The sequence below is a fragment of the Pelecanus crispus genome, chromosome 3, assembly GCF_030463565.1.
Source record: "Pelecanus crispus isolate bPelCri1 chromosome 3, bPelCri1.pri, whole genome shotgun sequence".
NCBI lineage: Eukaryota > Metazoa > Chordata > Aves > Pelecaniformes > Pelecanidae > Pelecanus > Pelecanus crispus.
Window position 1 is genome coordinate 70,082,377 of NC_134645.1, and position 22,889 is coordinate 70,105,265.

The window sequence follows — 22,889 nt, forward strand, 5'->3', positions numbered from 1 at the left end:
CTCACTGATGTTTCTGTCCAAGAAGATAATCTTCTATCAAGATGGGATTTTAAGCACAGGAATTGTAGAAACCTGCCCAGAACCTTAACTTCAAGGTCCATGTGACTACATGCTTAAAATCTCAGCTTTTGAAAACAAAGTGCCTCAAGATCTTGAAAAAAAAAAATCTTGAAAACCTGAATTTAGTGCTCATCTCAACAACCTCTATGAATACCCCCTCCCCCTCTGTCTACCTTCCATATTGTGAACCAGCATATGTGGGCTGGAGCTTGGCTGGAACATGACTTGGTAATGTTAGGTTAATGGTTGGACTGGATGATCTTAAAGGTCTTTTCCAACCTAACGATTCTATGATTCTATGATACCCCCAGGACACACTATCCATAGTACATCACCAAGTACATCACAGTCTAAAAGGCAGAAGTATGGTCAAAAGGCAGACAAGAAGCAGTAGAAACAGGCATGCGACCATGCTGAGGGCAATCTTTCAGTGCAATGCAGTTGTTGCTGGAGAAGCTTTTAAGTTGAGTGTTTGCAAAGAGCTCAAAAGCCACAAACTTCTGGAAAACAGTAGGCACAAAAGCAGAGCAGACCCCTTTTCTAGGGCCCTTTTACTGCTGTATGTCAAAGTCTCTGCTGTCACTGCTGAAGACCTGAGCGTTACCCCTACCATGTCTTTTCTAAATTGCTAACCATGGCAAATGCCAACACCTGGCCTCAATATTCCTTGTGGATTTACTGAAAGACAAGAAGGAAAACAGTGTTATTAATGCCACACACACCTCTAGTCACACTACATGATAAGACCCAGTTCTCATACTTCCAGTTATTCAGCTAAGTCTCCCTACTACTTGTCTAAAACATTATTTGCAAAAATATAGTCTTGCCCCTATAAAATAATCAATGCCTGTGGTTGCTGCTATACTACTGACCCATCTTCCTCTCTGTCTACATTCTGCCTTCATAATGCTATTATATTCACAGTGCTGCAGTTGTCAAGGAATGAACTGTGTTTGCCTACAATTTTTTAAGAATGTCTAATAAACTGTGTCAGAGTTTCTGTGAGTTTTCTGCACAGCACAGAGCTACTGAATGTGTGCAACAATCAAATGCAGGCAGTTAGGCACAACACGACATTATTAATATAAAGCAATAGAAGAATCCACACAATAAACATTACCCAGACCTCCAAGCACCAGATCTAACCTAAGAAACCCCAAGGCCTTAAGTACTAGCAGAGTTTCAGCCACCATGCTCTTGGGAATAAGGGTATTCCCAGACACAGTCTCACTCTTGACGGGCAACATCCTCAACTAATTCCAGAGCAAATGACTCATCAGAAAAATCTTCCAATCCAAATTTCCATAACATCAGCACCCTCTCCTAGGGCCATCTCTGTTTAACCAGCCTCTCTCTCTCTCCTCATCTGACTTCATAGCTTGCTGTACTGAACCTTCCTTCTTGTCTTTTTTTCTTTTCCTTCCCCATTTTCCCCAGTAGACGCTTCTTCGACTATAAAGTGAGAATAGCTAGATTAGGAAAGAGAGCTTGGAACTGAATTCTGAAGTCCATCTCTTCAGCCACAAAGTTTAACAAAAGCATATTTAACCTGAGGGTGATGCTGATATTGGCTTCTCAAGGACTATTAGGCAACATGTTAGGCCTATTTCCAAAGCACTCAATATTCTGGGCTAAAAATTATGTCCCAAGCTCAAACCTGAAAACCATGGATGACAAGCCTTACTCAAAATGAAACTGTGTCTAGTAACAATTAGAATATTTTGTACAAGAGATAAAGAGGTTTTCCTGAGACTAGGTCTAAACTCTGGAAGGAAGGACTGCAGAAACAAAGGATCACACAGACCATTTTCTGCTCCAGGTTCTCCCTTTGGTCTTTGCCTTCCCTAACACCGGGTCAATACCTAGTAACATGCACACTGACAAAAATGGTCATAAAAGCAAAGATTAAGTATTCTCAAAATTATTTGGAGAAAGTAGGAAAAACAATGAACTTCACATGTCATGAAGTCATGTCACAAAGCACAATAATCATGCATTTGTGTGCTATGAAGGCAGCACAAGAATACGTCAGTAAAATTCTCTAGAACACATTAACAGAAAGCCATACTACTTCATCTGGGCCCAGCCTCTCATAGCCTAATTCTGACTCTCTGAAAATCTTACCTCTTTTACGGAATCATATAATGTATACCATGCCATCTAGTCATAATCTCCACATTCCACAGGAAAAAAACCAACTAACTGAATGAAAAAATTTGCAACATTAAGAATTAAAATAAAAAAGAACCACAGTCTCAGCTATATCCTGGTTTCCATTACTGTTTCAACTCTACAGCCGATAGGACAATGAAAAATTACAAACCAGAGTTCTGCAAAACATGACATTGTTTGTCCTTAACCAGTAAATGCTTCTGTGTGTAATTTCATTGGCATGCATATTGTTTGCAAGCTTGGATTGGAAAACAGTGATTTGTGTCTTTCTGATATAATATAGCCTATTGAACTATGTTCCAGCAACGTATGTAGGACCTTGCAGATATTCCACCATCACGGGCACCAGCTAATGAGGCCGTGTCCTAGGAGAATAAAATTGAATTAGAAAAAGAATGGCAATAAATTCAGAATAGGCGTCTGCAAAGTAATTTGAAAAGAAATTTCTTCCTGGCAAATAGCAAAGCAAATACTTTGTAGGGGTCATAAGAAGGATTTGGGGAAAGGACTTTGGCACTGAATTAATGCAAAGTGATTCCACTGCTCTGAAGTCTATAAACTGTACTAAGAGCCAAGCCATTACTTCCCAAGAAGAGTCTGTTAGGCCTCTGGATGTTTATTATTAATATTTGCTAGCCATTTTTGTACCAGACTATTATTACCAGGCCAATAACTGTGACATTAAGGAACTGTCAGCTAGAGATTTATTTTGTGTGCAAGTCAGTGCTCGTTTGGTAAATCTCCTGTAATCCATTTGGGAGTACGGTGTCCCAGTATGTTCCACCAATTCCACATATTTTGTGTATCTAAACACAATGTTCCAAATTCCAGTTTCCATAATACCAAAGTTACTACTGCAATAGCAAACTGACATCAGATTTCTTGTAATGTAATTACAGCAGACAATAGCCTCCAAAGATAATTTTTAATATCTTACTTCTATTTCAAATCCATGTATATTAGGATCATTGTAGTAAGATTGTTTGGGCTGAGATGGAAAAAGATTTTAACAAGTCGTGGACCTAGTGCCCAGTACGAGCTGCTGTGCCCAGGCATGGGCCCAGGCAGTGGGACTCCGCCGTGTCTCCTTCACGCTACCAGAAGGATGCTGGGGGCATTTGTGGCCAAGGTCAGCTACCACCCTCCCAGGCATTTAGCTAGCTCGGTCCAGAAGCTCCTTCCAACCAGGCAGTTTGGATGTGACCCTCTCGAAGACAGTTTAACACCTGCACACAGCCAGACTACTCCAGCTGGCCTCACGGCCAGAGAACAGGCCTTTGCCTCACTAGTTTCCTAACACAGGCATAGCAAAAACGTATCAGAAAGAAAAATCTGTGCGACTATGGTGGCTAAGTAGTCACTTGATAAACACTATTTAATTATCCACCATTTTGAAGGAAGTCCCCATTATGCTCACCGTGCTCACTAGTCTTCTGTGAGACAATGACAGATTACACAGATCTGCGTGGTGGTAACTTTTGGGTTCAGGGTATTACTCTGTTTGCAAACGGAAACAACAGTTCACCTAACTTGCAAATACTTCAAAATGCAGTTTCTATCTTCATAAGCAAACTATACTCCATAGCTGCCCTTCTTTTCACACGTCTGTTTGAACTGATTTGCTTACAGTAGATCTTCTGTAAGAAGTGTTTAACATCATTTTTGCAGAGCATCGCACTTTGATACACAACAAAGACAAATCATTTAAAATGCATCTTAGGGAGACAAGAATTAGTCTCTTCATTTTCCAGAGTCAAAAGACAGGAATGCTTCAAAAAAGAAATGCCACCATATCTTTTAGTCTTACTAGTCTATTCATTATTTGAGTTTATTTCCATTTATAACACTGAATGTAGCATCACTCATCTTTAAAAATACAACTTACTGTATCTGATCCTTTTTCTACCTTCACTTTTTTCTTTCTTCAATATTGGTCTTTTGTCATTTGCTCTTTTTTCCACTTTCCATTCTACCCTGCTTTCTTCCTTGTTCATTTTTGTCTGTTATCTGTCATTTAACTTCTCCTTCCTACAGAAATATAGTCACACCTCAGGTGATACAAGCCAACTGTTAAATACACAGTAATTTATAGCAAGAAGTACACACCTGCCACGTCTCACTGTATCAGGTTTATTCCAGTTGACCTCCAACAACCCTACTGTGACATCCACGTCTCCAGAACAGCATTGTTCCATGGTGTATCCCTTTTTCCAGGTCCAGCGGGCTGCCTCATACCTTACACACCAAGTACGCCTAGCACAAGATCATGCAAAAGAGAGAAGCTACAGCAGCTAAGTTGTGTATACCTCACGTGCTCCAAGGAGCATTTCCTTAGGAAAGCTTGTCTGCTGCAGTAAAATGCTGTCCCAAGATACGATGTTGCTCTCATCCCTCTTCATGAAGGCATATGTTGAATGCACATCTCATTACAATGCCAATACACGCCAGATTTCATATTTGAGCAAGAGAGAATAGATCGTGTCTGTGCACAAACCCATGCAGAGAGAGGAACGTATCTAAAAATACAGGTAATGGGATCAAGTCGATTGCTAGGCTAGAACATGCTTCCTTGACAATCCTGCCAACTTGTAAGAAGAAGGGCAACCACTGCCAATACAACGTAATTCTTGATTATGAGTTTTTCAGTACACAGGAAGATGGTTTAATATCCTAACAACTCTGAGAGCTATTCATTTATCTATAGTTTCTCACACACTGAATCCTAACAAATCATAAGCAGAAGCTTTTCAGTAATGGCAAACAAAAATTGAGTAACTGGAACTGATTTTAATTACAACATACCTTCTTGTCTATTTCTTCTGTATTTTAATATGCAATATGCCTTTGTTACTTTGAATTACACAAAGGAAAAAGAAAACTCAGAAAACTCCAGTCTTTGAGCTGCAATTTTACACATGCAACTAGGTGGATGGACAAGTTATAGCACAAGCAATGGCACTTTTTTTTATTTAATACATAGCAAAATGTAAGTGATAAAATTAATTAGATACAAACTTATTATTCAACAATAGGCAACTGATTACAGATAAGCAGAGCCATTTATTCAGACACATTCATATGGACAATGGGGAGGGGCAGGAAATAAAATTCTATTATTGTTACCACTATCACACCAAACTCAGTAGAGTCAGTGAAGTTTTTTAACTGCCTCCTAACTAATCTACTTTGATAGTTGTTTAAATTGAAAAAAATTAAAATTACTTTTGGAATTCCAACCTTTATTGGAAGCAAGTAATGTGACTATCATTGGAAAGTTCTAAAAAGCTTGCTTTGATTTCATATCCACTCCCCAGCTAATGCTACAGATCCCAGCATAGGTCAGGCATCAAAGCACAAACCTCTACTACTTTGAGTTAAAGAATTAAGTGCCACTAACCAATTGCCAGGACTCATAGGCTATTAGCACCCAATTGTATCAACACTTCCGTGAAAATGTGCTTCCTGTTTTACATCCAGTGTGATTTATGGAAATATGCAGTTTCAACAGGCTCAACTTTTAGCACTTTTTATTGACGGGTTTTAAAACCATAGCACTGGGATGCTCAGTCCAACTGTCTTTGTGAAACAGCAAAGAAAAAACAAATTCATATAAAGAGATTTTTCTCTTCCTCTCTAGTTTTTGTCTTTAAACTAGTTGCTATGAAAAATAACCTACACTATATTTTACATCTCTTGTGATTTTTTTAAATCTGTTTGGCTAGTGCATGTATCTGAAGTGTATTTTGTTGAAGCAACAAAATCCTAGTTTCTCTGATTCAGTAAGAGTTTCATCATTTAGCTCAGTGGGGTAGAATTAAAAAAACAATGTAGACAAATATGTCCTTTGTTTTTACTTATTTTAATTGGAGGAAAATGGTCACACTTCCAACAAAAGAAACAATTCACTAAAATTCCAGGGGGATATAAATAATAATGAGAATTTGACACAAACAGACACAAGAGAGTGAAGTGATAACTGTCTTAACAGTCCTCATAAGACTTTTCAGAGACTTTATACACAAGAAGGTAGTTCATTGCTTCATCTTCAACAAGTCTGTTTTGGTACTACCTTTCCTGAAATCTCTGCTACAGCATTACATCTCATCGACGATGTTCCTCAGACATCCAGTTTTGGTTAGGTGGCCTGGCACCTCCCTGTCACTCTTTTTTTAGGTACTAAAACATGGAGGGGAAAAAAAAAAAAGAACAATAACCTTGCCCAACATGAAACACAGCAGAACAGAGGAGACAACTGAGGAAAATCATCCTTCCTTGTCAGGTCTTCTGGCCATTGAATTATTTTCATAACACACCAAGTGCTCTTTGTAATATTTCTGTCACCAAAAGACCAAAATAAGAATACTGAGTGATACAAACACATTCTGCTACTGTTGCAGATAAAAGGTTTCAAGTAGCTCTGTGCTACAGGATATCCATCTCATTGGGCTAACTGTGCAAAAAAGAAAAACTTGATTTTTTTTTTTTTTTTTTTTAAGAAAAGGCACTCAGGCAAAATCATGAAGTTTAAAAGCACTGATGGTGTAATAAAGTTCTGGAAGGAGAATGTCATTTCATTTCTACTAAGAGACCAGTATAAACTGTGTATTTCAGTACTAAGTTCAGTCATCAAGTCCACTTGAGCTGCTCCTGGCAAGATTCACCTATATGAAAAGCAGTTCCATATATACACCTGGTACTGAATTGTGTTATGTGGAAATGGTTAACGGTAGAATAAAGTAATGACTTCTTGCTGTACAGTTAGATTGAAGTCCCCGTGTGGAAGTGCTTATTCCCACAAATTCTACAAAAGGTGGACACACAGAAGCTAGTAAAACTAGTGGGTAGGATAACAGCTGTGCAAAACATCTGTTCAGTAGCTTAATTCACTGATGTTGTCAGCATTTCACCTTTCCATGCAATCGACAGTCCACTTATTAAGAACCTAATTACCCAGAGACTGTGTGGATCATGTGTTACCCAGTAAAGAAGAAAACTAGACACTTTTCCTTAGAGTATTTTTATGTTAAAACTAAAGTACTAACTAAAACTAAAGCACTAACTCAAGCACTGTCTGCAATTTCCTTTCATTTTAGTAGGCTTGGAGAGTGTACACAGCTCTCTTAAATATGTATCAAACTTCTCAGAGAAGATTTCTAATTCTTAAACTATTGATTAGTATCTTTGAGTAACTCAAAGGCAGTCACCAGTTAGCAGTACAGGAAGTAATATAAGATTCTGCTGGTAAACGGGCATCAAGAATGGACCTCCCTAAATCCTGATAGTAAGGTCATATTTGGGATGTCTTCTCACATCCATCATACTGCAGCATCAGAAGTCTTAACGACAAGGCTTTCAGAGAATAGATTCAAGTCCTCTTAAAGGCTTTTATGTAGAACTGTAGCACAAATATTACCTAATAGGATATGCTACCTGGTATTCAGCTGCCTTTCTAGAAGTGTTTGGGTTCTCCTTAGACACTGTCTGCCAACCTCATACAGAGGTCTGAAACACCCTAGAGTTATGAACTGGCGCAAGATGCCTATGTTTTCATAAATGAATCCTACTTTTAATCTCTAGTCTCGCACACTAGAAAATGATTAGCAATTTCCCCTTTGTTCCAGTATCACGAGATCAAACACATGTGGCCTAAAAGTAATTGATCTGTTTATAAAGCATAATGGCACCAAATAAAATGCAGGCATCACCACTAGCTAGGGTATCAAGTTCCTCCTATTTCCACTACATTCCCTACCACTATCATAGGCAAGTCTGACAGCATTCTTTGGGGTGGGGTGGGCGGTGACACCGGAACTATTCGTGACAGCAACCTTTAAGTTTCATTATTTTCTATATCATAACTTTGTCTTGTTTCAGTAATTTTAGTGGGAGTTTTCACTGATTTTCAGCATTTCAGATTTTTGGTTCCTAAAACATACTGAACAGGCACAAGAAGGAACAGTCTCCTCCTGCTGTTCCATACATGTACTTCACCCCTTAACCAATTTTCACTTTTCATTTCTCCCTTTTGCCTCCAAGAGAGGTACAAGTCAATCAAGATTATAAAACCTGTAAGATGTGGCTGATGTGAGCACTTGTGTATGGCACAGGTATTTTGCCCAGCATTCAAGGAAATGGAAGCAGAACACATTGAAAGAGGGCTTGGTCCAGGTAAGGTCCAGTAATGCAGTTAAGCCAGTGAACAGTTTCACTGAAGTTACTGGACCTATTGCTATGTGCAATGAACTCACGCCATAGGTGACCATTAGGGATGGAGGTTGGAACTACTTACCTGCCTGAGGGTCAGCATACTTTCCAGTGCTTTGCTAGAACAGGGCTTGCTCAGTCCATACTTCACAGGATTAAATTCAGACAGCCCACCTTTTGTAATCTGATTACAGAGCTTCTATGAAAATGAAGCTCTGTTCCAATTCCAGCAAGGTTGCATTGGGCAAAACCATTTCTATACATGGAATAAAATAATTCTAGTATGCTGAACTCTTGCACCAGTATTCCCTTTCCAACTTTCATTTGGATCATTGTTGCAATCCAACAAAGGAGCAACAAATAAAATATGTTTCTATGCCAACAAAATATAAATTATATATGATTTTATTTTCCAAATTACTATTTAACTACCACATATCTTTTTCCATGAGGGTGTTTTTCTGTGCTCAGGACAAAAATCTAATTGTACCTCATGTTTCAAATTACTAAAAATTGTCTTATAATTATCCTCTAACAAGTATTTTGCTAGAAGTACATTTACTGGCAACATGAGAAGTACATTAAAATGTTCCAAACTTGAAAGACCCTTTGGCTTCATTATCAAGTAATTTAAGTTACATTCAACGGAAATATATTTTTCTGTTTTAAATGGGCTTCCCCCCCACACGCTTTCTACAAAGCAGTAGAGAAACAACTAAAAGAAAAAAATGCACTGTTTCTTTCTATCTGGACACTTACTTAGCTTCCACCACATAGATTGGAAGCACCACCCACTTATAGAAAAATAACAGAATAGTTGCTAGTGTATTGATCCAGAAGCAGGGTAAGCCAGGGAAGACAAAACCTTTGCTGACAGAATTTTATTGAATAATATAGTCTTGATGTCCTTAAAAGCATTATGAAGTGCAAGTCCACTACGTCGCTACAGGTTATTTTATAGTTCATGTTACACAGAACGCTACACTAAAGGAATACTTTTGTCTGAATACTTTTGCCTTTAAACAGTAAAATCCGTTTTCTTTTTCATGACCGCTGCATAAAATAGACTAGCAGCGGTTAATGACAATTAGTCTTAAGTGTCAAGTAGATAACAGCTATTGCAATTCCAGATCTGCAGAACAGCTGCACGCACACTGAATTCAAGCGCAAGCACTAACAATGGTTCCAAGACGTGAGGAGTATCTACCCTGCACCCAAGCTGCTCGCAGCACTTTTGTTACGAAGTCTACCCCACTAGCAAGCTTATGCCTACCCGATGAGCGATTTATTTGGCAGCGAGTTATGCCTGCAGGCAAGGGAATAGGGCAACCCCCCTGCCGTCCCCATCTGCTGCTCATCCTTCCAGATAACCGGCACACCACCATTTTTCCCCTCAAACAAAGGTTAAGGAAAAACCAACTTCTGTGAAAATAAACTTGCCGGAGGCGGGGGCGGCGAGGGGGGCGAACCCCGGGGGCAGCCGCTCGGCAGGGCAGGGCTCGGCTCCCGACCGGCGGGGCAGGCGATGGCAGCTCCTAAAGTATTTCGGACCCGGGAGCAGACAAAAGAGGGTGTGTAGCAGCTGCACCGAGCGCGGCAGCCGCCGGCACGCCGGCCCGCTCCCTTCGGGAGGCGGAAAGTCCGCTTCTGGCGGGGAAAAACCCATCTCGGCCCGTCCCCGCTGCCCCTCGCCGCCCAGGGCCAGGGCGCGTCCCCCCGTCGCCCCCGCCGCCGGCGGCAGGAACGGCCGCGGCCCGGCCGCTCCCCGGGAGGGGTGAGGGCTGCGGGCGGTCTGAAGTTTCGGGGCGCAGGGGAAGCCCCCGCCGCAGGCACCCCCCCGCCGCTTACCTGTGGGGAGGTGCGAGGCGTCCGCCGCCCTCACGGCGCAGCGAGCTGCGGGGCTGCGCGGCGCCCGGAGGATGTGGGGCTTCTCCGGTGAGGCGGCGGCTGGCTCAGGGAGCGACGGGGCGGCGGCCCGCCTCGCCCTCCCCCGGCATCGTCCTCGGCGAGACGCGGGCGGGGGGAGGCATGGCGAGCAGGCAGGGAGCGGGGCCGGGGCGGTCACTGCCGGCCGGAGGAGGACGCCCGCCGACCGGGGGCTGCGCGCCCCCCCGCCGCCGCCGCACGGCCAGCCGGAGGCGGCCTCCCCCTGCTCGCCCCGCGGCGACGGGCGGGTGCCATAGCAGCGGGGCTCCGCGGGCCGCCGGGAGCTGCGGAGGGGGAGCGGCCGCCAGGCAGCCGCCCGGGGCGGGGGGGGGGGGGGGGGGGGGCGGCTCCGCGGCGCGAAACTTTCCCGGCTCCTCAGCGGGGGTGCCCGGGCGCCGCTCGCCCCCGGCGGGACCCCCACCCTCACGGCCGCCCCACCGGCCCGCCCGCTCCCCTCGGCGCCGCCGGGGCTCGGCGGCCCCGAGCGCGGCAAAGTTTCACTCCGAACCCTCCCGGCTGCGGCCCCGTCTCCATGGAAACGGCCCCCCCATTTCCCGCCGCTCCCCACGGGACGCGGCCGAGAGGCGGCGGGCGGCAGCCGGGGCGGCCCCCTGGCCCGCGGGGCGGCGGCGGAGGCGGCAGCCGGAGCCCCGAGGGGCGGCCGGGACGAGCCCGGCGGGCGCTAGGCAGGTCCAGCCGCGGGCGGCGGCCGGGACGGGCCGGCGGCCGGGGGAAGGAGCAGGCGGAGCCGCGGGACGGGGACGCGGCCCCTTCCCTGCCTGCCGGGGAAGTTTCGCCTCTCCGCAGCGGAGAGCGCCAGGAGCCGCGTCCCCCCGCCAGCACCGGCCGGCCGGGCCTCCAGGGCCTCCCCGCGCCGCTCTGCCGCCGGCCCCGCCGGAGCAGCGGATTTGTAGGGCGCCCGGTTCCGCCCCGGCGGGCTGAGGGGCCGCGGCCGCGAGGGAGGAGTCACCGGCGGGGGCGGCCGGGGGGAGTCGGCGAGGGAGGGCAGCGGGGGCTGCCGCTGCCGGTGCCGGTGCCTCTGCCGGTGCCGGTTTCGGTGCCGGTGCCGCGGGGGACTTGCGGCCGGGGGGCGGCCTTTCCCCGCGGGCAGGGGGCGGCGGGGGCCCGGGGTGCGGGGCCGGGTGCCCGCCCTCCCTTCCCCCCTGTGAAAGCCGGGCGGGAACCGTGGGAGCGCGGAGTGATTCACCGAAATGTGGGGGGGTTTTACCTCAGAGGCAATTACACTTTTATGATTCAGCTCTTCTTTTTTTTTATTTTTGCGTATTTTGGTTTTGGGTTTTTTTTTTTTTGTGGCCGCCCGCCCGCCCCTCGTGTCCAGCCAGGGACGGCAGAGCTGAGCTGCCTACTGCTCGCACCTTCCAGTCAGGCCAGGTAGTCCAGGGGATGGGCTTGGGAGAGGGGGAGCCTCCAGCCTGCATGGCAGCTCTAACATATCTTTTGGGGGGAAAAAAAAAAAACCCACGCGGCTTGGTTCGAGTTGGTAGCTGGTTTTATTTCATTTTCAAAAACTGATTGTGCTTCAACGTTGCCGTTGCCTTTTATATGACTTACCATAATTCTACCTAATGCGTCTCCCCAAAAGAGAGAAAAATGCTGGACTTGGCGTGAGTGGTGCTCAGGTAGCTCTCTCCTCAAGACAGGTAGTGAGTGACTCGGGAGCTTCCATCCACCCTGCAATAGGACTTCAAACCCTAAGTGCATACGGTTTCTTTGTGGTGGTACAGTGTGTTGTCAGTCTTCAGCGTACACTTTATAATGATTATACTCCTGCCTGATGCCTGCAGTGGCTTCCACATTAAATATATCCTCCGTTATCACCTTATTCTAGCGAGGGGACACACATGCCAGCAACCCTGGACTAGCAAAGAGAAGAGTAACATTCCTCACAAGTCGGAAACGTGGCATTTCCCGCTGTCCGGTGTTTTTTGAATTAAGGAGTGAAGAATCATTTTCAAGTGTCAGATTTCTGTCCATTCAGATATTACTAGATCTATAATTTGGGTTGTGCATGACGTAACATGTATTTGATGTCAGCTAGTGAGAGGACAGGTCTGCAGGCAGGTGTGAACTTCAGAGATCTCAAATTCTGTAAAGACCCAGCTGTGCATCACAGAGGGAATGGATAAAAGGATTATATATGCCCACCAAATCCCTTTTAGATGCAATGTCTCTACAAGTAAAAAACCAGAAATTTTCTCTAGAATTTATGGAAAATGTCACTGTGGAAGAGATATGGAAACTTCACCCTCCTGTGCTGTCAGTAGATGATGAAATGTGGACCAAGGGCGTGATGTGAACCAGCACCACTGCTCTTGTACCCTTTCCGGAAAGGCTGGGGCTTGTAAATCTGCAAGGAAAATGATCTGTTCAGTTCTTGCTACTGACCTCTCTTTTCCCTCCAACACTGGACCAGGTACAGTATCGCTGTATCTTTCTTCTCTATTCATATTTTCATGCCATAAGATGCTTCTCAGATAGCTTTTGTCCTTTTGGAAGTGCTGGCATTTAAAATAAATCCTCAGATGATTTATGCTCTCAAAGAGCTCCCCGCAAAAAAAGGATCCTAGGCAGGTGACAGTAAGAGCCAGTGTGGTTTTGGGGACAGAGTGAATAGGTTGGAGGACTAATTTCAGCAGTGCTACTAGGTGAGAAGCATCTCTGGGATAGACTTTCCCTTGCATTTGCTCTGTGTGCAAAAACCACGCTGCCACTGAACCGGCACGATTGTTGTTTTTACACATGGCCCTTAAGTTATATGTAGGAAAATGTGACAATCAATTTAAATGATTGCGGGCAACACATTTTGTGGGAGATTGCTGTCGATTACAGTACAACAAGAGCTGCCCATCCTAGTGACAGACATTTGGGGGACGTGTCTTGCAAGCAGATGACGTTCAGCTTTGCTTCTTACCTGTGTTGCCTGGATTCATCTAAAATTCTATCAGTGCATTCTTCAAGAGGGGTAGTGCCGGCTCCTTTTCCTACTTGCAACAGTTTTATACTGCTCTTAAGACCATTGATTTAAGGAATTTACTCCTGATCTGCAGTAGAAAAGAAGAGAATAAGGCCCTGAGGCTCTTCAAATCTCAGTCACCTGCACGTCTCTGGAGAGTCAGCCAATGTCAAGACCAATATTCCAGGCTTTAAAAGTCAACACTGATATTGCTAATGCCCAGTAAAACAAACATTTTAATGCATTAATTATGAAGGTGGTTGCTTCTGAGATTGTAGCAAGAATCACTAATTAGCCTCATGAGTGAGATCCCCCCCTTTTAATTTATTTAAAGGCATGGAACATTTTTATTTGCAAGTTGGGATGTTAGCAGTATTATGCTAGTTTCCCTTCCAACCAACACCTTTCAGTTCATAGTAAGAAAAGTCATTCATTTGCTGTAATAGGCAAGGCAGTGGGTGGGTTAAACTGCAAGCGTATCTTCTGTACATTGCATGCAATTACATTGGCTGGCATTTTTTTAGTTCTCGCCTTTGGACAGGAACTTTTTCTAAGATCCAGACTCATTTCTACTTTGACTTTGGCTAGAATTTGGTTAGCATTTGTGACACTTAACTATCCTGTGTGACAGGGAGATAAATGTGAAATATCCTGAATGTGGAACACAAATGAAATTGAAGTTTGAAAGGATCCACGCTAGATGTGAAGAGCTGTAGCCAAGTCTGGACCATTACAGTGAGAATAAACCACACGCTAAGTTTTTATACTTGCTAAGACTTGATGTGAATAGTACTGTGAATCAGTTATCTTACATAGCTTACTTTCCACATTATATTAAACTAAAAAATTAACCTAAAGCTGTTATTCCTTTAATTCTGATTGAGACATAAAATAAACCTTCAGTCTGTCATTTGTTCATACTGATTTGTTCATACTCAATTTTTTTACAGTGTAATCAGTGAGAATTTGGTCTCCGTAAGCAGTGAATAAGGGTATCAAGAGTTCCTTGGTGATAATAAATGATGTGTTAGTCAATAAATAATAAACATGTAACTGCAAAATATGTCTATATCTCTGGATTGATGGCTGGTTTCTGCCCCTAAAAGTACATAATCTAAGATCTTTAATCTGTACATGAGAAAGTGCTTAAGCAATCAAAGACCTAAATAGTGTCTAAATATTAAATCACAAGCCTGTTACAGGTAATCAGGAGGTACAAGCTAGTAACCAAAATTCAGTCATAAAAGATGTGAATCATCCCAATGCTTTCCAGCAGGAAATTGTTCTATAATATACTCCTATAGCACACAGAATGGCCTTGTATGCTTTGCTGTATTTTCCCTTGAACTGAGACAGTGAAATTATTATTAGAGAGGAATGGTGCCACAAAGGCTGTTGTTTTAACTTGTGACTTTATCACTGCCTCCCACTGTCTGTCTCTTCAAACAAAAGCCATCTTTCCTCACCATCAGAGGTCTAGAAGAGGTGTCTTTACCTCCTTTTCTTATCCCATGCTATACTGATAGCTCAGCTCCCAGCCCCTTATGCCAGCATCCATTAGCCAACTGCCAAGATGTTTAACAAGCAATTAATTCTTTTTGCTATGGTGCCTTGCACACTAGTCCTACCTGTAGAGCTACTTCACTGGTCTCCTTATAACACTGGTGTGAAACTCCTTTCTATATTGCCTAGAAAAATCTCGAAAGCAGCTAGGCTGCTGCAATGCCAAAACCACTGACTCTCAGGCTGGCCAGTTCAGCTCCCCATACTCATCTGTTACGCACCGTCTTTACTCGTCTGGAAGCTTTTCATGGCAGATCGCATCTTTTCTGGTTTGCATCTGTACGCCACCGAGAGAAATCGGTGAGATTCTGTTCAGCAGAATTATGGTGCAAATATTTGGTAGCAGCAATGTAAGCCAAGAAACACAGGGCCAAGAAAATGACAGAATCATATAAAAGGATCCTGGCATGTGTCACTATTTATCTTAACAATAGTTAAACCGGATGGAATACTCTGTAATTTACCATTTGTTGGCTTGAGCTCTACCGTGAACAGTTTCTGAAGCTAGTGAGAATACAGGTAGAAATGTCTGCTTCCAAATGATTTGCGAGCTGTCAACAATACTTAAAATGCTGATCTAACTTAATCCTTTCATACTTTCCTACAGTCTAACTTTTTAAAAAATGATAGACACTCAGCTCTCCAAGTATGATGAAAATGTATATATATTAAAAATAAACCTTTGAAAATCATATGTTGGTAGTTTCTGTAAATAGAAAGTCAACAACTTCTCTCTGCTCAGCATTGAGAGTATATATGGCTTTTTGTGTATAAAGAATTTGCTGGAATATCTATTCTCTTGTTAACAACCAAAGTATGAAACAAGTGTTTGAGTTTAGTAGGTTTTAATCTGTCTTGAAGTGGTTTAAGAAATCAGGCTTTCTTAAATGTGTTCCACTGGCATAACAACATTTTATTATGCCCTTATTTTAAATGTTTGCCTGAAAAAAGTATTATTATATACTACAAATACCTGGATATGTTGGAACGTATAATGTTGGTATCTAATAAAAACCACAGAAATCCTCACCTAGAAATAGAACCATTATTTATTATGCACAAGTAGATGAAGAGACTCTGAACAATACACTGAATAAACTAAAGGAAGTTAAATACATATGAACTGGAACTCTTGTTTAATGCATAGGATAGTGAAGAAAAAATACTTCCAGAAAGGTGTGGGTTTTTCTTTTCAGTTTCTTATTTAAGTCAGTGCCGTTTAAGAGCTTTGGCCTATGTCTGGGAGACTTTCTTAAGTTGGCATCTTTAAATAGCAGCACCATCTTGAAAGGAAGGTGGAGAGTAATATGTAGCTTTTACGTCCATTATAGCAGAAGCCCTCAATAAACAAAAGTACTAGTGGAATAATTTTTTAAAATGAATGAATATATAGAAAATATAATCTTTTCTCAGATTACCAAATTGTTTCCAGCAGACACTTTTTCTTCTCTGCATGTAAGGTTTCCTGATACTCCATCATGAATCAAAAACCACAGCTCTTCTGTTTGGGCTGTTTCAAGACAGGTCGGCGGGATGCTGGGACCGCAGGTAGCGTATTTCCTTGTTTGCATAAGGACTTGTCTCTGCATTTTAACTGCCAGCAGTAGTGCCAGCAAAAGAGAAGATGGCTTACAGAACTGCCATCTTTTCATCGTATATTTCCAGGAAGATAACAAAAAGCAACATACTGTGTGATTTAACGTGCTAGTTTGGTAACAAGCCTCCCATACAAGTGCTGTCATGAGCAGTAGCCATACTATCTCCGTATAAAATTCCACTGGGGACTTACAGGAAATTAGAGGCAAGTGAAGCAGAACTGTCTTTGAGAAAAGTATTGTTGCTCTTCTGAATGAAAATCTAAATAATGGAGAAAATACAATTTCTTCACAGTTTTGAATGGTGCCACTGAAGTATTTTATATGTCACATAGTAATCATCTGTGATCATTTCGGTTGTGATAGTGAGTTCAGGCTTCATGTCATTCCATGCCATCTCAAATTCTTCTCACTTATCATTGTGGGAAAAAAACTATGAAGCACTAGGAAAAGTGAATAGATGACTCTCATTTGAATACTTATCTCCCTATGGAAATGCATCATTAAGGGAAGTATCAATTATTCCTTCTGATGCCTACTTACATAGAAAAAAGCACCATGTCTATGTAATAAATTCAATCTTATTATGTAAACTATGTAATTAATTACCTACAAGGGCTACCAATGAGCTTTCTAAATATTATTGTTTCTAGACAAAAAAGAAACTAGAACTGAACAATAGCTTGCTTCATTAAGAAAGCATGAGGGTGTTAAAAGCCTCCTGTGACGTGACCAGATATGCATGTTCTGCTGAAGCATGAATTTTACAAAGCGACAGGTGCCTCAAAGAAAGCGCACCTCTCCCATAGTCATTAGCATTTATCCACCATAATCACATGCCTTTGCTGCCTTTCCTTGATTAAAGAGCTAGACCTTAATGCTTAAATTATAGGAAATACTTTAGAAAAGTATTGATCTTCCAGGGAAAATAGCTAAAACATCTTCAGCACAAAAAACTGGCACAAAATCATCTTTATAGATTCCCATTGTGCTTAAAGATTGTCAGGATGGGGTTTTAGGATGCCACATAATAGTGGAGTGCTGGAGCATGTTCTAGAGCGAAAAAATGCGTTTGCATTAAGTCTAGTCTGATGACATGAGGGTCTTCCTGTGTGATGTGATTATGCAAGTCCCCCGAATAACCAAGTCTCGCTGAGAGTCTAGACAGAAATTAGCTTTTATTCAAATAGTTTAAGAAGGTGCACAAACTCTTAAGCATCAGGTCTTCATGGAAATGTACTGTAAAATGTCAGTCATAATTTCCGAGCTTTATGAAAAATAGATTGTGATTTGTTGTTCTGGTACTTCTTATGCCTGTTTCTGAAAGGCAAATGCTGAATAATTCTGTAACAAAGACTACCAAATGTGGCAATTAAAGCAGACTAATTGATGACATCAGGAAATTAACATTTACAATGAGAATAATTACGAAAATGGTATTTATGCCTAATCCAACATTTTGGTTCCAACACAACACAAATCTATAGTCTATGTCACCTGGTATTTCAAGGACTTAACCCTGTATAAAAGATTAGTCCCTGTAGATTTGGTCTCCGCAGTCCTCTCGCCATCCAGTTTTAGCCACCACACTCTCTCCTTTTTTTAATTCCAGTGAAGATTTAAGAAGGGACTGACAGTTTACTGCTTAAACCCTCAGGTAAATTTTTGGAGAAAAGGGATTGCTCTGGTTTTGGTCTTTACATTTCAGTGGTGTTAGAAGCTAGCTTATGGAGTCAGAGAGCAATGTTCTTTGATTAAAAGTGAGGGAATAGGGTAAAAACAAGAGTAAATACAGAATTAAGGGAATGGTCCCATTTCTGTTGCAATCAACAGCAATACTCCCTTTAAATTCAGTACCCCAAATATTTCTCTTACTGAAGTGTGGCTTGAGCCTCTTCAAGATGCCGAGTATTCTGCCACTATAAAGCAAAACATTTCAAGACATATTTAACTTTAAACATGAATAATGCAACTGAAAAACCCATATATTGCTGTTTGACAGTGTTCTCAGTGTCCTGCTACACTGACTCAGTGACAATTATGGGGTCTTCGTGCTATAAAAATAATAAGATTGGAGTCTTAATTCGTATTAGAGTTTTACTAAAATATGAGTAGTAGATAAAAATTACTATTCTGTAATTTTCAGAATTCAGTTTAGCTCAGCAGTGGGGTGTTCAGGTATTCTGCCTGTCCTCCTCAGGTAATGCTCTGAACCAGTGGAGAGAGATCCAAAGCCACGAGGGAAAGAAGACAGAGTGCCTTCATGCCTTTTCATTTGGATCTGCATGAGAGAGATTTCTGTACTCACATGCCCCATCAACACATGCATGGTAACGTGTTGCAATAACTTACCTTTTTTCCCCAGCTTCTTAGAAAATGTTTTGTTGTTTTTTTCTGATATAGAGCTTGTACTTACAAATAGTGGATTTTTAAGACATACATACATATATGTATAAAAATTATAATTACTGCTTGAAAAAAATGCATTGCATTCAGGTTTCCCTCCTTCCACAGGAATTTTGCAATGCTTAGGGATTTAGGTCTTTCCACAAGAACCAAGTAAGACATACTGGGAGATACATTACTTTTAGAGGATTGTATACTAAAGCAAATCAAACTGAAAGATATGTCCTAGCTAAAAAAATTAAATGGAGAGAAACCCTTGAAATTTTTAGCCCATTTTAAAAGTGCATTCTACTGCCTATCATTTTTGTAGTCATGAGTGAGAAGCCCATAAACAACAATTTCATTTCTGAACCAGTAACCCAGAACACAGCAGATTCTCAGCATAGTTTGTATCAGGAAATTGTCTCAGAAGGGACCGTGGAGATAGCTCCTATGCTAAAATGTAAAAGGAAAAATTGAGGCATAGGGCAAACCTCTATACAAAGATCCCATTGAAGGATTTTATTTATGTTTTTAATGGTCTCTCTTCTGCTTAAAGAATTCTAAATGCCTGTTAGGGATGATTTAGATATGAACATGTAATCTGTTGCATATTTCCAGTAAATTACTGACAAAAGATGCTTAAGAGGGCAATGTAGAAAAATAACAGTGGAGCCATTCATTAATGTTTAAACTTTCCATTATTAATAATTATATAACAATCATATCAATCTACCATTCGACATCTTTTATCACAGTATTCTCTCAAATCTCATTTATGAATGGGTTATAACTGAATAGTTATTTATGAATATTAGATTTGCTCTAATGGTAATTAACATGGAAGCTTGATAAAGGGGCGTCTGTTATTCATTATTTCCATGCATCTCCCAGGATTTATTATATCAAAATCCAAAGTACCGGGGAATTATTTTCACAGAAGTATTGATATCTTCATTGAAGTGCTAAAGGTGGAAAGGGATCATGTCAAAACATATTAACCTGATGGTAGGAGAAAAATGCTTCAGGAGAACTGTTATTTTAAAGATACTTTTAAGCAATTTTGCAAATGTATTTAAGTTAAAGGAGATACTCTGGAACAAAATGCTCTGCAGAATGAGATTGACTACCTTAGCATATTGCTAATTGCTTCAGCACATCTGCCGATAAGCACACAGCAGGCTGGCTGGAGCCTCTGTTGCTGAAGTTTGCTAAAATATCAATTCATTCTTTGTATTGAAATGAAGCACAAGGAACTTTGTCAGTATCTGTTTGTTTGTTTTACTGTCTGTTCTGAAAATATCTTTTTTCTTCACAGCTTGACCAAAGCTGGATAACATCTTCCTCAGGAGAGCAGTTCTGTTACAGTTATTTATACATAACCAGAGAGTTTATTATGTACCCATCTGCACTCAAATTCTCATTGACTTCAGTGTGAATTTAGTGCACCGGATGGCAGAGGGAGGTACTGCCTAGTACTTACTTTCATTTTATCTGTCAATGAAAGCCATCATGTAAATGGCATTCTCTTTCTGGTATTTTTTCCATTCCCATGTTAGCCTTGGTCTCCCAGTTACATTCCAGCATGAATATTTACTTTTTTTTTTTTTAATTTAAATTCCCTCTGCAGTTTCCAGTTGTCACAGCACTCCTGTCCTCACCAGTAGCTGCTAAATAGCATGGCTGTACACTGCTCACTGAAACATGTGAGCCTCCATTTTTCATTTAGTCATCAGCTGTGTTTCAGGTCTACAGTTTATTTGCCATGGGATCTGAAGCGTCTTACTATTCCCATAGAGTTTCTCCCATCGAGGGAAGCTTAAATCTGTACCTTTAGTGGAAAAAATTGTTTCTGATTTGCAATAAATTTTCAAATCTGTTCTGTTACTAACTTTGCTGGTAACCAGTTTAATTCAACTAAAATCCTCCTAGCTGTATATGATGTCTTTAAAAGCACTTGATAACACTGAGATCAGTGCCAGGCATGCTGACCAGGCATGATGCATATGGTTTCCTAATTCAGTGTCTTTCCCTGTAAGGTTAGATGGTGATCCTCTGGAGTCAGGGACTGTCATGGATGGAAGAACGTGGTAGAGTATGATTTCATGAGTATGCTTTCATGTGCATTGCCACAGCTTCGGTCTCCCTATCTTAGGACATGCAGTCTCATGACAGAGGAAGGGTTCAAGCATGCTGGCTTGGCCCAGACAAGGCAGATACCGCCACGTTTTTAACGAGGAACTACTAGGAGACTGGGGATTCCTGCTCTGGGACATCTAGACTTCAGGCCATTAATCAGGGCAAGAGCAGGAGAGAGGGCTGGAGAAATCGGAGAAAGACCACGGGTCTGAAAGACTGCACAGGAGTGACTCCATGTCCTGGGGCTGAACTGACTCTGTGAGAGGCTGAGACTAAGCACGTAGGCTCCAACAGGCAGACCTTGTACCTGCCGTGTCCAGATATATTCACATGACTCCTGCGGAGCTGGTGTCCCATTTCTTCCCCGCTGAGCTTCGTTTCCAGCTGTGGGTGAGGCCTCGTCCAGAGGCAGCGACTGGCTCCAGGGGGACACGGGGTGAAGTGGGGGTTACAGTGACAAACAGCCCCAAGGTTGACCTTGCTCTAGAGATAAGTCAAGCCTGGCTAGCTGAGGGAGTGACTCCAAACTGAGCTGGGAAGTGGTCACACTACAGACAGCACCTCTGAGACACCAGAACTGGTGACAAGGATGACCTTTTGACAGCCACCTTACTGGTACAACCCATTTGACTTTCTATTGGTTTGTAAACTTAAATATCATATTAATCATAATAAGGTATTAAATATCTTCTGTTATCTCTGCCCTTATTGTTTTCTCAGGTTCCTTCAAAACTTGTACACCACCTTCACTGTGGTAGCTGGGCTTATTGCAGATGTGTGTATGTAAGAACGGTTATGAAATACTATCCAGCACTTTCCATGCGACTGATGATTTTACAGCAACTTTATCAGGAAAGTGCTAACATTCCATTAAATATACTTTACAAAGGTTTAAGTACAGCTTCCAATCCCAATGGCTTTTGCCTATAGCAATACAGATCCTAACACATGATCAAGTACCTGTATTTATACAAACAACTCCCTTGACTTCAGAAATATTACTTGAATTGGAACACGTTGCCAGGACCACAACCTTACATTTGAAGTACACGACAAATATTAACACATTTATACTGTTAAATGCCTCATTGATTTCCTACCCTGTCCACTCTTTTCTAAAGAAACACCTAGTAGTTTCCGCATGTGAATGTTTGAATGAATTACTCTGTTTTTTCCTAATCTTTGGGATTTCTAAATTACAGATTGATTCAAATCAAGCCTGTAATACTTTACCTATAACTGAATAGCTCATAAAATCAAATCTCATTTCAAATACTCTTGTCCATTGAATTGTTTTTCATTGATCTCCAAGTCATATAAATAATTTAAACAGGGATTTGTCATTCACTTTTTGAGTTTGACTGTTTTCTACTGAAACTGAAAGTCTCTTGTATTTAACAGTAAAGCAGAATAATATATTTTCCAGCTCTCGATACTTAGTAGCAGATTGTTGTTGGTTTTCAGTTTGTTTGTGTTTTAAAGTTCAGCAATTATGTGCAGAATTATTTGAAAAACCTTCAGCTTATAGCCAAGGAGAGAAGGCAAAGAACGGAATAACTTAATATTGTTATTTATGGCTTTTGTGCAGTGGTAATCAATGATGTATATTTCAACTAATAGGAAGATAAATGCGTAAAGGAGACAGGAAAGTTAATAGCAGAAAAATAAGTTTATTGTTTCCAAACAGATGTTTACTGAAAGAAAAATATCTGATTTTCTTCAAATAGATGACATTTTGCAAAGCTGCACATTCAGAGCTTGAAAGCAGGTGTGAATGTGTTTAATGTTTCTTAATCCAAATTGTTTATACAGTTTTAGAGCTGTACCTTTTGTCAGGCCTTTTGCAAGGCATGCAGTTATTCTGCTTTCAC

General features: G+C 41.8%; 1 protein-coding gene across 1 annotated transcript in view; it reads right to left on the reverse strand.

Annotated features, from left to right (window-relative positions):
* TMEM200A (transmembrane protein 200A) overlaps nucleotides 1-8,608 on the reverse strand; it is a 53,751-nt gene extending 45,143 nt beyond the window's left edge. Inside the window, exon 1 of the mRNA XM_075708450.1 lies at nucleotides 8,526-8,608. Coding sequence (XP_075564565.1) covers nucleotides 8,526-8,539 — 14 coding nt within the window. The 5' untranslated portion in view covers nucleotides 8,540-8,608. The remainder of the gene's footprint in view (nucleotides 1-8,525) is intronic.
* Between the last annotated feature and the right edge of the window lie 14,281 nt (nucleotides 8,609-22,889).